The sequence below is a fragment of the Candoia aspera genome, chromosome 1, assembly GCF_035149785.1.
Source record: "Candoia aspera isolate rCanAsp1 chromosome 1, rCanAsp1.hap2, whole genome shotgun sequence".
NCBI classification, from domain to species: Eukaryota; Metazoa; Chordata; class Lepidosauria; order Squamata; family Boidae; genus Candoia; species Candoia aspera.
Genome location: NC_086153.1, coordinates 329,584,487 through 329,597,826, shown reverse-complemented (window position 1 = coordinate 329,597,826; position 13,340 = coordinate 329,584,487). Strand labels below are relative to the sequence as shown.

Genomic DNA, 13,340 nt, shown 5'->3' with positions numbered 1-13,340 from the left:
GTTCCTTTCTTGTGCATTTTGTGCTTTATCTTAAGAAAAGGACCCCCCTCCCTAGACATTTATAAATTAGAGGGTGGGCTCTCTCATTGAATATAGGTTGGAAACTCAGATGATAGGTTGCTTCTCCATGAAAAAGCATGCCCCATTTATAGAAAGCCAGCTTGCCAGAGAAAAAAAGATTCCAGCCAAGCTTTCTCCTGAGATGTTAGTAATCGGAGAAAGCCAAAATTAAGCAACTCCTTATGCCTTCGATAACCTCTTGCGTAGAGTCCGTTTCCTTCTCAGATTATCTTTACAACTCAACTGCGCTCTGTTAAACAAGAAGTTTCGCTTCTAACCATAAACGCTTTGTTGTACAGACGAGAGCATCTTTTAACCAACACCAAATCATACCGAAACCAGGGGAAACTGTTGCGGCTAAGGGCAGGACCCTTGTGTGTACGCTACCTGAAAAACAGATGAAAAAATAATAATTCGGCATCTTTGGAAATGTGGGTGCCCTTGTGGTGTGTTTGCAATGTCTTGCTGAAATGTATTTTGTTGCTGGGAGAAGCGGGAGGTTCTGTTTATAGGAAGAAATGCCAGTGCAGCCGTTGGTATCCGGTTGATTGGGCACAAGACAGTGACTCTTTCCATTGGCAAATGGGATGCCTTTTCCTAAGTTTGCCCTCTCTGTTTTGGCTATTGGTCTCCAGGATTTATGGAACAGCCAGATGGGGCTTTATACTGTGGGTCGACTTCAGCTAATTTTCAGCGTACATATGCACATGCTTGTGCATTTGGCCTGCGAGACTCCATACGAAAGCTGAGAGTGGACAAGGCAGCTGGGATATTTGGATTATACTGATATGTTTCATTCATGGTTCCTGTATGCAAACCCCTACCTTGTTTTTACAGAGTAATCAGTTCTCAGTTGACCAGCATATTTAACTCCTCACAGCCTTATTTAGAAAATATTCCTGACTTTACAACAAGAACACCATTATTTGTCTTGGGGATAGGTCACTTTCACAGCACTGAATTTTCCCGCTGTAAACTGCGCTCTGCTCACTTGGTCTTCTGTCGTTGATTCTCGTGGCGTGCTTTCTGGATTACGCGGGGTGATGTTCTCTGGTTACGTCCTTGTGAGAAAACTCCTCTCTCTGCAGTCTTGGTTAGGACAGCCCATGTGAGATGATCCTGTGATTATAATTCCTGTAGGGTGTTCTGTGAACACTCTCTCTTTCCCCCGAACCTGAGTGAGTGTGTGGTATCCAAGCATATTTTCTCTCTCCTGTGGTGGGATTTGCGGTGTGGAGAGGGCCCACTGGTGTACCTTCATTCCCCTGACTCCCTTCATCTCACTGCACATCTCTTTCCTGGATACATGGAGAGTTAAGCCTCTTCTTCCTAGATGCCTCTCTGCCCTTCCACAAAAATTTCATCCTGAAACCACCTCGCCACCAGTGTTGCAGACACACAGTCTCTTCCAACTTTCACTCTCTGTTTTTCAGCTCTCTGCGCCCAAAGAGGATTACTTTCTAGCACAGCTTGGATTTGTGCTGGGGGGTTTTTGGGAACGCTGCCATCATTACTTCCATTCTTCGTCTCCCAGTTTTCTCACCCTTGACTTTAATGGCCAGATTAAGCCTCTCCTTGCTATTCTGCTACCTCTTCCTGCAATCTGGGAAGTTCCAGGGCCAAACTATGTGGACTGCAGAGCTCAAGAAATAAGATCCCAGGAAGATTTGACGCCCTCCTTGCAAACCGATTGGTCGTTCCAATGGCATCCTTGGAACAAGCAAGTTTGGGGCACAGCTGCAGCAAGATTTCAGTCTGTTTGTTGAATTTGTTAATGGTGTTGGCTGTTCATTTAAATAATCAAAATGAGCAGGGTTTTAAAGGCAGTGCTTTTTAGTCATGTTTGCCAGAGATCGTATTGCAGGGATCTGTTCAAGAAAGTTCTTAAAAACTGTGACAAACCTTGGTCATGCTCAACAATATTTATGCAAGTTGAACATATCTCTGGACCCAAATGCAGATCCTCTGGTGCTCGGGCAAACCAGTCTAGGTATTGAGGGATGCCAGGAATCTAACCACAGTGGCTTGGAACCCTTTCTGTGTGGGCTAAGGAGCAAATAAAGTTTGTGTATGCTTGTAGATTTTTTGAAAACATACATTATGTTGTATATAGGTTGTAGTGTATACATTTACTGTCTCTTAGCTAGTCTGCCATTACTCCATGTTATTTGGCATTGGAGGGTGTTTATATATATGTACACACACACACAGGCTGGCAGATTTCTCGTAGCTCTTATTATTATCTGCCCATTGTGGAATGTAATTGTATATTGTACATAGATGATGTATAGTTTGTGTGTGTCTGTGTATTATGTAGATGTATATTCGTATATAACTCTGGAAGTCAAAAAATAATTGTTGTAGTTAGAATTTCAAGGTCCTAGTACAAATGACACATGATACGTCACTCAAATTCTGCCAGATGCTCCTCAAATACAATTCAGGAGTAAGATCTCCGGCTAATTTGTCTGGGCAACTCAACAGAAGTAGCTTCCTGATGAATGTACACTCTGCCAATTCTAGAAACATGGGACTGGTGAACATGAAGCTCCTTTTGGCTGCTGCTGCAGTACTATTCTCCACTTTTCCTTGATTTGTACATGAGGTGATTTTTCATTTCATTTTCTTCTTAGCAAACTGCTGCATGTGGGGGCTTGAGTGAGGGGAAGGGAATGGTCACATCCCATCAGAGAAGGAATTCATGGAATAAGGATGGAAATGATAACTTCTCTCGGAAGTTCCCAGTAGTCACGTGTTGTTAGTTGCCGTCAAGTTGTTTATGACTCATGGCGACCCTATGGACCTCCTAAATCTGGAGGAACACTTAATAGCAATGAGGCTTGCAAAAAGCCCTTCTCACTGGCAGTCCGTGCCACTTCCCACATGCTGTTTCACGTACACGGGTTATTTGGGTTTTAGTTGCAAAACTCTAAATAGTTTGGCTGGTAGAGTTGCTGCTAAAGGGCTGCAGCTTGTCCTTTCATAGGGATTGACTACTTCTTTGACTTAATTGCTAGACAGATACACACACAGACACAAATCCTTTGGGCCTTGCATTCTTTATAGCAGGGTAAGCAAACTGTGAGCTGCATGTAGAACTCTGGCCTTTTTTGTATCCACCCAAAGTTCCCCCAGATCGGGCTGCTGAAACTTGATGGCAAAATAGCCAGTTTGGAGTGGGTTTTTTATTGTTTTTAGCACTAAAAAAGTGTTTTGAAAGTAAGTATGTTAAACCCCTGCAAGGTAAACCTCCCAAACTTCCTTGAAAACAGACCAAAGTTTTTTGAACCCTGCCCTCCTAGTAACACCGCTATAGCACTGTAGATGCTCCCTGTGGCCTTTGGTGAAACGAGGAGGCAAATGCAACCCCCCCCCAATCTTTGCTCAGTTTTCCTTTTTATAGTAAGTTCTTCACTGTTCTTCACTGTTAACTATAGTAAGTTCCTCACTGAACATGGTGAGCTGCTGTTGTCATTTGGTTCCGCTACCCCCAACTTTGTTTGGAGCTGTTTGTGCCTCCCAAGTAAGTTCAATTCTTTGGCTTTCTCTAAATGTTCCTGGTTGTTGTTCCTTGCTTTCTTCAGCCAGCATACTTTTTTTTAAAATTGTAGATGTAAGAATTTCTGGCTTGGAACAAATGCACACACTCGCCTTTCCCACCTTTCACTTGGTGCTACAAGCGCTCCCAGTTTCTGTTCTTGCTTTACTGCTCAGTCCCTCCTCTCAATAGGCACACATTATCTGTGCTAGAATGACTTACCAGACACAGCTATTTCACTGCGTTTGTGAGCACCTCTTTCTTTGTTTAACATGAAGTGGGCGCTCTTTTCTACCAGTTTCCTACATCCCGATGAACTCTTTCATTTCTTCCAATAGAGGAGATGCAGCTTATCTTTGAATCAAGTGGATCTTTTGTTGCTGGGGATTGTTTTTACGCAAGCTCTCAATCAGTGTTTCTCAACCTTGGTGACTATAAGACAGATGCTGGCTGGGGAATTCTGGGAGCTGAAGTCCACCCATCTTAAAGTTGCCAAGATTGAGAAACACTGCTCTAAATGATAGATTTTTGGCTTCTCTTTAAGATGGAAGGGGGGCTTTCTGCCACTAATGGCAGCAGGGAAAAGAAAATTATTGTTTCCTTTTGACTTTTGTTTCTTCTCCCTTTCTGCTCTCCCAGAATGTAAAGGTACTGTATATAGGTAGAGAGACAACTCCTAAATTTCATTCTCGGCCCAGGTTCCAAAGCCTCATAAAGGTTGTTATTGCGAATCAAAGTAGGCTGCTGCATATATCAAAAAAGCAGAAAATTGCTTTTGAAATTGAGAATTTCAAATGCACTTGGTCACATGATTTGGTGGGAGAGAAATTTATCTACTGAATGAAAGGGAATGTGTTCAGGTGAGTTTGGAGACTGACCCTGCTGTTAGGATCTCTACTCCTATCCCCTAAATCTGGTAGAAAAGGGCAGGCTTACAGATGCTGACTAATGTATATCCAAATATGTACATTGCTGTATCTATATTTATCCTTGAAATTATCAATCATACAAGAACATGGTGGAGTGGGAGAAAAGGTAGGGTTGTTGAATTTTAACCCATGCTCTATGTTTATTGTTTAATATAAAAGAAATGTTATTGTTTAATATAATAAATGAAGAAAGTTAATTATTTTGGAGCATTTGAGACTCTGGGATGGCTCTCTTTTTTTTGGTCAGACCAGCTTCTGTTTCAGTTTATGTATTTTTTTCCATGTTCTAGATTCTTCTTGGCCACTAACAGATTCTCTCTCCCTTCTTTGCTTAAACATTCTGTGCTAAATACAGCTTTTTACAGAATTCTTCCAGAAGGTTTAGTGAGAAGATAAACCTTATCCATATGAAACAGACATCAGCCTCTACCCCTAGAAGCAATTCTGGCTTGGTAGTGAGCAGGCATCCTCGTTCAGTTAGGCAAATCTCAGAATGTATCTTAAAGGTGTTAGAGGTGAGATCTCCAAAGGATTAAGGGAGTAGATGATAAGCATGTTCTCTGAATGAAACTTCCCAAGATAGTGCAAAATTACCAGTTGTCTTTGAATATGGGAGAGGGATAATCTCTGACTGACCCAACATGCCAGTTCTGCCTTTTAAATGGCCATCTCCAAAATGTGAAACACACTGAGACCCTTCCAGTAATACCAACGTAATATGCCTTGCAGTGCTCAGAGGGCACAGAAATACTTACACTGTAGTGGAGTCTGCCATGTTGTGATAGTAAATGCAGAGAATTGGAATGTAAGCCCTAAAGTGGATTTAGCATAATTTAAAAACCACACAAAACAAAACCCTAAAAAAAGTAATCTTGAAATTCCTGGCACTGTTCACATTTGTGATGAGGTGCACCCACTTTGCTTCATTATCTTGTCCCCCCAAAATTAAGTGTGCCCCAAAAGTTTGCCCATGTTTACTTTGTCTAACGGATTCTTCAGAATGCTTTAAATCAGTGTTTCTCAACCTCAGCAACTTTAAGTTGTGTGGAGTGGGGAATCCTGGGAGTTGAAGTCCACGTATCTTAAAGTTGTTGAGGTTGAAAAACACTGCTTTAAACCATTGAAATGGGGAGCCAGGAAATATTGCAAGTAAACTTTCAGCTCCAAAGAATGTGAATACTCTCCATGAGATCTGAAATATTTTAAAGACCTCCATGGCCAATATGTTCTTATTTAATGTTCAGTGATTTGCAGCAAAGTTCAAGCACAAATAAGGAGTTGGCTAGCTTGTGTGAATCACCTCTTCAAACACCTTTGATCTAATCAAACTGAGATATAGGTTGATCTCTCTGGGTGCAAGGTGTGGAGTGAGCCTTCCAACTTGTGTGAAAGGGACTTGTGGTCAAAAAGGAATCTTGAAAGAAGAAGTTAGTTTTTCAAGACACAAATATTGCTCTTGTAACACTCTCTATTTATTACACCACTACATAAACCCCAAGCTGCTTTTGATGACTTTGTGCCCTGTAGTTGGTGAAACAGGAGGAAAGAGGAGGAGCTGAAACAATTGCAGTAATCAGAGTGATCATTTTAGCATATCTTTCATACTTTCTGGAAAAGATTGTGCAATGGTTTCTTTCTGCAATAAAGACACATGAGCTCCCTCCCACCATCAAAAAAGAAAAATCTCTTCTTTAGACAGTGTTTTTGAGAGGGAAATCTACTCTTGTTTTGCCACTTTAAAGAAATGACAGGATTTCGTTGTTCATAGCAGAGTGGTTATTTCTGCAGCTACTTTAAATAACTTCCCAGTCATTTTCTGCAAGTGTGTAATTGAAGTGCTAATTTTAGTAATGTTGTATATAACAGCCCATCCCTCCATGCAAATTTTAAACTTGTTTTCCTTTTCTATCTTTACCAGTTAACTATTTAAGTATTGGGGAGGTTAATTGAGGCGATCTGACCCAGGAATGACTAACCAAGAAAGATTTTTGTGGTCATGGTGGAACATTCAATGGAAATGTCAACCCAAATGCAGCAGCTGTGAAAAAAAGGCACATTTTGTGTTGGGTATAATTATGGAAATAGAATTGCCAGTACAGCAATGTAGTACAAACACACTTGGAATATTGTGTAGAAACATTCTGGCAAGGAGATTGCAGAAATAGGAAAAAGAAGTAATAAAAATGTTCAGGGATATTGCAGTTTCCTTATGAGAAAAGATGATGTAATTTGGAGCATTTCCTTTTTTGAAAAAAGGATGGGTAAAGAAGGAGTTTATAAAATTATGTGCAGTGTGCATGAAATGGGTAGGAAAGCCATGTTTTTCCCTCTTAGGGTTGAAACCCTGGGTCACTCAATGAAGTTGAAGGTAGGGAGACTATAATCTACTTGGCCAATTTAAATAGTGTAAAGGAGAAAATTAATATATATTAAACTGGTCAGGATGCCTTATCCCTGGGATCAGAGACACATGCTGCTAAACGTCAACATCTGGGTGGTGAACAGCAGCCAAAAGTTGTTCTCGTGATCCTGTTCTGTTCAGTTGCCGCATCTGATTGGCCACTGTAGGAAATAGGATGCATGACTAAATCTCTTCGTAGGGTCTAGTTCTATCCAATACAATCCTCAATTCTGGCTCTAGAGCCGTTGAGCGGGATATCAGGAGAATCTTCAAGCATAGCCAGTGAGAAGTTTAATATACAGTGGGTCAGGCTTTCCCCAACCTGATGTCCTTTAATTGTGACAACTCCTCCTAACATTCCCAGCCAGGCATTGCAACCTGAGCTTGATAGAACTACATTTCTAACCCCTTTCCAACCCTCCAGGGCAGCAAAGAACCGATTAAGTTGAACGAACCCCATCTTTTTGGATCCTAGTTATTTTGCCCAAGACTGCCAAATCTAGACTGCGAAAAGCTGGACAACCACCGGATGGTAGCAGAGAGTTACAGAAACTCTGCTGCCATTTTGTAGTCATCTGGATTTTTGCAGCCGAGATCTGATAGCTCTGTTTTTACTTCCATACTCTTCCTATGTTGAGGTAGATAAATGAGTTATGGAATTTTACACATGTTAGGTCAGTCCATCTCAACAAGCATAATGGTCCTGGAGAAGCTGCAGAAGAGGCAGCTAAAGATATGACTGGAGATCTGCTGATGCAATGAATGGTTTTGTTTTAGGGCAAAGTGTGGGGAAAGAGAAGACTTATAGAATTATATATGGAAAAAGCTAATAAAGATTTCACTTTCTTCTAATACTAGAACTTGAAGCATTGTATGATGGTTATAGTACTTTATTCAGTTTGATTTGTGTGGCCACCCACTTGCCTTGCGACTTTGGGCAGCTAACATCCAGTTAAAAAACAGATTAAAACCCATTGTTTACGCATGTGCTCTCTAAATGATTAAGCGAGTCCTAGGAGTTGGGGCTCGTTTTCAAGATGAATCTTTGCAACCTCCTTGTGGAGAAGCCTTCCTCCAAAGCTCATCCTGCCACCCAGCACTTGAGAGCAAGTACAGTGAAAAGACTGGGATCTTGCATTAAAAGTCCATAATTACTGAAAAGCAGTGTTTACGTTCCATAGTAAAAAAAAGAAATACCAACAAGCAAAGCCGCCCACAGGTTGACTGCTGGCACAGTGGTATCTACATCTGGAAGAGATTTCAGGGTGCTACCAAAATAGCTATCAAGTAAACTAAAAACGAGACTCAAATTATAGTCTTGATTGCTTTTGAACTTGAGAGGTGGTTTTGCTACCAAGCCTTGTCCTGTGCTGCAGCTGAGACATTGGTAGAAGGACAAACAGCTTTGGGACGAGCCTGGTTCATCCTGTCATTTAACTCTGACACTTGAGTTGCAGACTTTTAAATAAGGGCGAAAAACACATCAGCTCCAATGGTTTATTTTAGAAAAGTCTTTTAATGGTTTTTAGAAAACATTTATTTAAAAAAAAGAATAGGCAGAGAAAAACCTATTTTGTCTCCTGTTTATAGTCCAACTTAAGTATAAAACTATTTACAATATTTATATAATACCTGTTCAAAGACAGGTTTATTTACAAGACCTCTAGCCCAGTAGTTCTCGTATATTTAAGGCACCTTGAGTGCACACTTCGAGTGTGTAGCACAGATTTGGCATGTTCTCAGTGAGAACCTCCTGTCTCAAAAAATAAGTTTTGGGCTACAGTAAACCTCTTACAGTCCTCAGATACAGCTTATGTTTTGGGCATAGTCAGATCTGCTATTTACATATAGACAGCCCGTTGTCTCTTCTCCATCCTATAAATAAGTCCTATTCTCCCATGGTGAAAGAACAGCCAGTCAGGTTCTTAGCCTCTTCAGGAAGCGCTGGAACGAATGGCCTCCTCTAGTCCGCGTTCATCCCCAGCCTCTTCTCCACGCAGACAGACGTCGTAGTACCAGCTACAAGATTCCCCCTGCACCCCAAATTCTGATGGGTCCTTCACCCCACATCACAGGCATGGGATAGCTATATGTGTCTCTTCATGTGCAGCGCCAGGTGGTCAGAACGGGAAAAGGCCCGGTCACACAGGTGGCACTGGAAGGGCCGGTGCCCGGTATGCTTCCGATAATGGCGGGTCAGTTCATCTGAGCGAGCAAACTTCCAGCCGCACCCATCCCAGTTGCAGTGGTAGGGTTTCTCGCCTGTTTTTTTGGGGAGGGAGAGAGAAAGAATTATTGGCATGTGCCAGGCTGAGAGTGACCACCAGAATCAGTGCTTCCTCTCAAAGGATCTGCCTCGCCCTCTTAATTTTATCCTAGGTGGGAAAGTCTGTCAAAACATCCTTTGTGTAAAAACAAAACAAAAAAACCTCTCTGTTGCTTTCTCAATGACAGCTGCGTATCCCACACTTGTCACTGGTGAAGTGCACTCTCCTGCAGCACCCTACCTTAGGACAGGTAAAATATGGATCCTGATGTCAACTGTACCTGCGTAACTACGCCTTCCTCTGTTCCTCCCCGCCCCCACTCTAGAAATGTGTCCAAGCCTCAGGAGGGGAGGGGGGAAACTCTGTGAGTTTGACAGGAGCCCCTCGGAAACTTTCTACTTAAAAAATGGGTTGCAGCTTCCTCTACTACAGTGTACCTTCGCAACTTTTAAGATGTGTGGGCTTAACTCCCAGACTTGAAGCCCGCACATCTTAAAAGTTGTGAAGGTTGAGAAACACTGCTCTATTAACACACCAGCTACATGGAATGATGTGTGACCAAACCGCTTATTAGGTCCAAGCTTGCCTTCCCTTCCCTCCCATAAAGCAATGAAGGATGCTTACCTGTGTGAGTTCGGAGATGCGCCTTCAGGTGGGAACTCTTGGTGTAAGTTTTTCCACAGCCAGCATAGGTGCAAGTGTGTGTGGCAGTCCGTTTTCGGGGCCAAGACCGGCGCCCCCTCTTTGGCTTGGCTTCCAGTAACTCCAGGGGTGAGGAGGGCGGGGTGAGCATGCCCCTGGGGGCAGAGGCCTGGCAGGGGAGGCTCTCGTCAAAGAGGCCGTAAGGGGAGGGTCTCTGGTGGTACTGAGGCTGGGCAAAGGCTGGGAGGTAGCCATGCTGCGGGAGAGACACCAGCTGTCCTTGGCACTCCGAGGCCATCAGGAGGTCATCGGGGCTCAGTGGGGGGGTCTCTGCGCAGGGGAGTTGGGGAGAGCCAGCCAGCATACAGGTGGCCGGGCTGCCCTCCTGCTTGATGTTGGCACAAGCTTGAGGCCCCAGGCCTGCCAGAGGCCCATAACTGTCCACCTCGGGTTCAGGCTTAATGCTGTCCACAAAGGGCGACCCGCCAAAGCCAGAGGCCACAAAGAAGCGCCCGTGGATGCTGCGGGGGAGTCCGTAATTCGCGGTGTCCAGCTCGGAGCGGGCCAAGTCGGGCAGGAGGGTGGAGCCATAGGGAGGAGGGCTGCCCTTTTCCAGCGGGCTGTAGCATCCAGGCGCGGGATTCATCTCGTAGAAGCCGCCGGCGGGGCAGTCCATCGCTGTGGGCCCCGCGGTCGCTCCCGCGTAATCACGAGGCAAGTCCTGGGCGAGGAGGCCGTTGTCGCTGCTGCCCATGGAGAGGACCAGATCCAGCACGGTGCTGAGCTCGTCGTCCTTGGGGGGAGCGAGACCCTCCAAGCTCTGCCTCAGGTCCGGCACGGGGCAGTGGCTGGGCGGCATCGCAGCTTCTAGGCCGCAGGACCATCGCTGGGAGGAGAGCAGAAGCGGGCGCGTTAGGAGGCGCTTACCCAGCGGGCCGGCAGGACCCCGCTCGCCCGCCCGCCGCCCTCCGGTGGACCTCGCGGGAGACCCCTCTGCGTGCGGAAGCAGCCTTCGTCCCAGCCCCGCCTGGGCTGGCCTGGGAGAGGAGCGGTGGTCTGGCCCGGGGAGGGGGTCCCTCCCCTCCAACACCCCTGGATTTCTTTCCAGGTAACCTCACAAATGAGTGGCGGGGAGAGCGGGGAGCGCACTCCCATTTATTCCCCGGGCAAGAGCTGGCGCTCCTACGAGAGCAGCCTGCGAAGTGAGTCCCGCCGAGTTCAGTGGGGCTACCTCTCAGGTTTGATTGGGACACCTGCCGGGGTCGTAGCCCGAAGCTTCCACGCTGGCCCTTGCGCTCTCCGGGGCAGCGGGCGTGTCTCTGAGCATGTGCAGAGAGCCATCCCTCCCTCCCGTCTCCGGGACACTCACTTGGGGAGCAGGGCGGCTGTCCTTGCAGAAAGAGGCGAAGGAAGGCAAGCTTGGGGCCGGCAACGCCATCTCTGGCTCGGGGCTGCCCTGCGCTGTGCTCTGCTGTGCTGTGCAGGGCCTGGCCGGCGGCGGAGACCTTTTAAGACGCGCCCTGCGAGAGAGCAGGCCAATGGCGGTAGCGCAGGAAGCGCGTCCCGGGATCGGGGGGGCCTCACTGGAGGGATGTGCTGCTGCCGCGGCTGCCTGGCCGCTCCGGCCTAAATTTAGCCCCGCTATAAAAGGAAAGCCGACAGAGTAAGGCAGCAGAGGATGGAACCCTTGTTGCTGCGACGGCCTCAGCTCTTCAGGCAGCTGAGAACGCTTGGCCGGCCTTGGACGGCTGATTCCCGCCAGCAGAGCGCGGGTACTGAGCAGCCCGGCTTCCGCGTTCTGCACATGCTCGCGAGGACTGTCACCCAGGCAGCCTGCGCGCCTGGAAAGGCCCCGGCGCGAGTTTTCCATGTGCTGGACCCTGTCTGGAGTCCGGCCCAAGCATCGGTATCTATCACCCATCGTACGACTAACGAGGGGTAGTGCTTCTCTGAGCGTGTGCAAAGTTACTTCACACACGCACGCGCACACACCTCAGAAGCGTCTTACACCTAAACCCGGCGCTGGGGACCTTTATGTCCCGTTTTCCTCCCATCTCCCCGGCAACGGGGAGTAAGCTTCATTTTGACGTTGGGAAGACAAAGACTGTGATGGCGTTTGACCCAAACACACGTACTGAGGCGCTCCTAATTCATCACTACTGCATTGGCTTTACGCCGTGTTAGACGGAGCCCAGCAGCTCTGAATTAATTAATCCGGAGCGAAAAGATAGAAGCCTGTGGATGCGGGATAGTTAATTCGGATTTGCGTACCACTACCATACAGGGACAAGTCGTGGCAACTGTGGACGTGTGGACGCTCGCTCTTTGCTTGGCCCCTCCGTTTGACGTTTGGAAGTGCTGATGCCTCTGAACATGTGCGGTGTGCCTTCCCCTGACTACCAAGTGCATAAGCAGGAGGGTGAAATAACGGAGTTCGTATCACTTTCCAGGATGAGGGATCTGAACGTCCGGACTCAGCCGGTGGCTAGTTCGACGGCCGTGGAAGCCTCAGCCCCCAAATGTTCAAGAGAATCCTTAATAAAGGGGGGTCTAGGAGAAATCTCCCTAGTATCTGTTCGTTTAGGGACGGGGACCGTCGAGCGTTGGACAGCATTCACACATCCCCCTAAACCATCATGTGATTTGATCGGTTTGGTTTAGGGTGTTGTGTAAACGGGGTCGTGGTTGGTGGACCAGGGCGGGGCTTATGGTGTAACGCAACGCCTGAACCAGCCACCCGTGTGGTTCAGTGCGATGTGAGACCCAGCTCGACTATTACTAAAAGGCCCCCGCGTGAAATCTCCCCCGCTGCGAGGCAAGGCGGAGAGCAGCGCGCCTTCCCTCTGCCCTATTGCAACGAGAAATGAGAACACTAACAGAACTGTTAGATAATATTTATCTAACCCTTTGCTCGCTCGCCCGCCCTTTCTCTCAAGTGAGAAGAATCCTCCGAGCTTCAGATGACGCGACTCCTGGTCCACGAAAGGGTACAAACGGCTGGAACGGAGCTGGGCGGCCGGTGATTCAGTGGGGATTGGAATCCCAGCCAGTGCGTCTCTTGGGGTTTCGAGGGGCTGCACTTCGCTTGTTTCCTATGAGCCAGATATCCTCAAACCGCCCCTTGTCCGCCGTGCTATTCTCAGTATGGGCCGGAAAAAGGAACGTTAATTATGGGGCTGGATTTTCGACAGGCCCATCAAACACTTGCAGGAGAAAAGGCAGAATTGTCCCGCCCCCACGCCCCCCGGTTCCTCAGCAGTAGCGAACGAAAATTAGCGGGCGGTTGCTGTGACTGTGATTCGGTGGAAGTGTTAGTCCGCATCTTCACGGTTGCATCCGGATGCACTGGGAAGCGAGCTTTAGGGGGGCGGGGGGGCAGTGGAAGTCCTCTCCCCGCTTCCAGCTCTTTGAGGTTGCTTACAGCGGCTGAGTTCCTCAAAGGCGCGCGCACTCTCCCCCCGCCCGGGATGCCTCGGGACGATCACTGATTCGCGGCGCGCTTC

General features: G+C 47.0%; 1 protein-coding gene across 1 annotated transcript; it reads right to left on the bottom strand.

The window, feature by feature from the left end:
- Positions 1–8,424: 8,424 nt before the first annotated feature.
- Positions 8,425–11,332, bottom strand: KLF2 (KLF transcription factor 2). The gene is made up of 3 exons (XM_063290623.1): positions 11,207–11,332; positions 9,820–10,723; positions 8,425–9,190 (listed from the first exon to the last, which is right to left on the bottom strand). Exons 1-3 carry the CDS (start codon positions 11,273–11,275, stop codon positions 9,015–9,017), a joined length of 1,149 nt encoding a protein of 382 aa, XP_063146693.1. The 5' UTR covers positions 11,276–11,332; the 3' UTR covers positions 8,425–9,014.
- Positions 11,333–13,340: the final 2,008 nt, after the last annotated feature.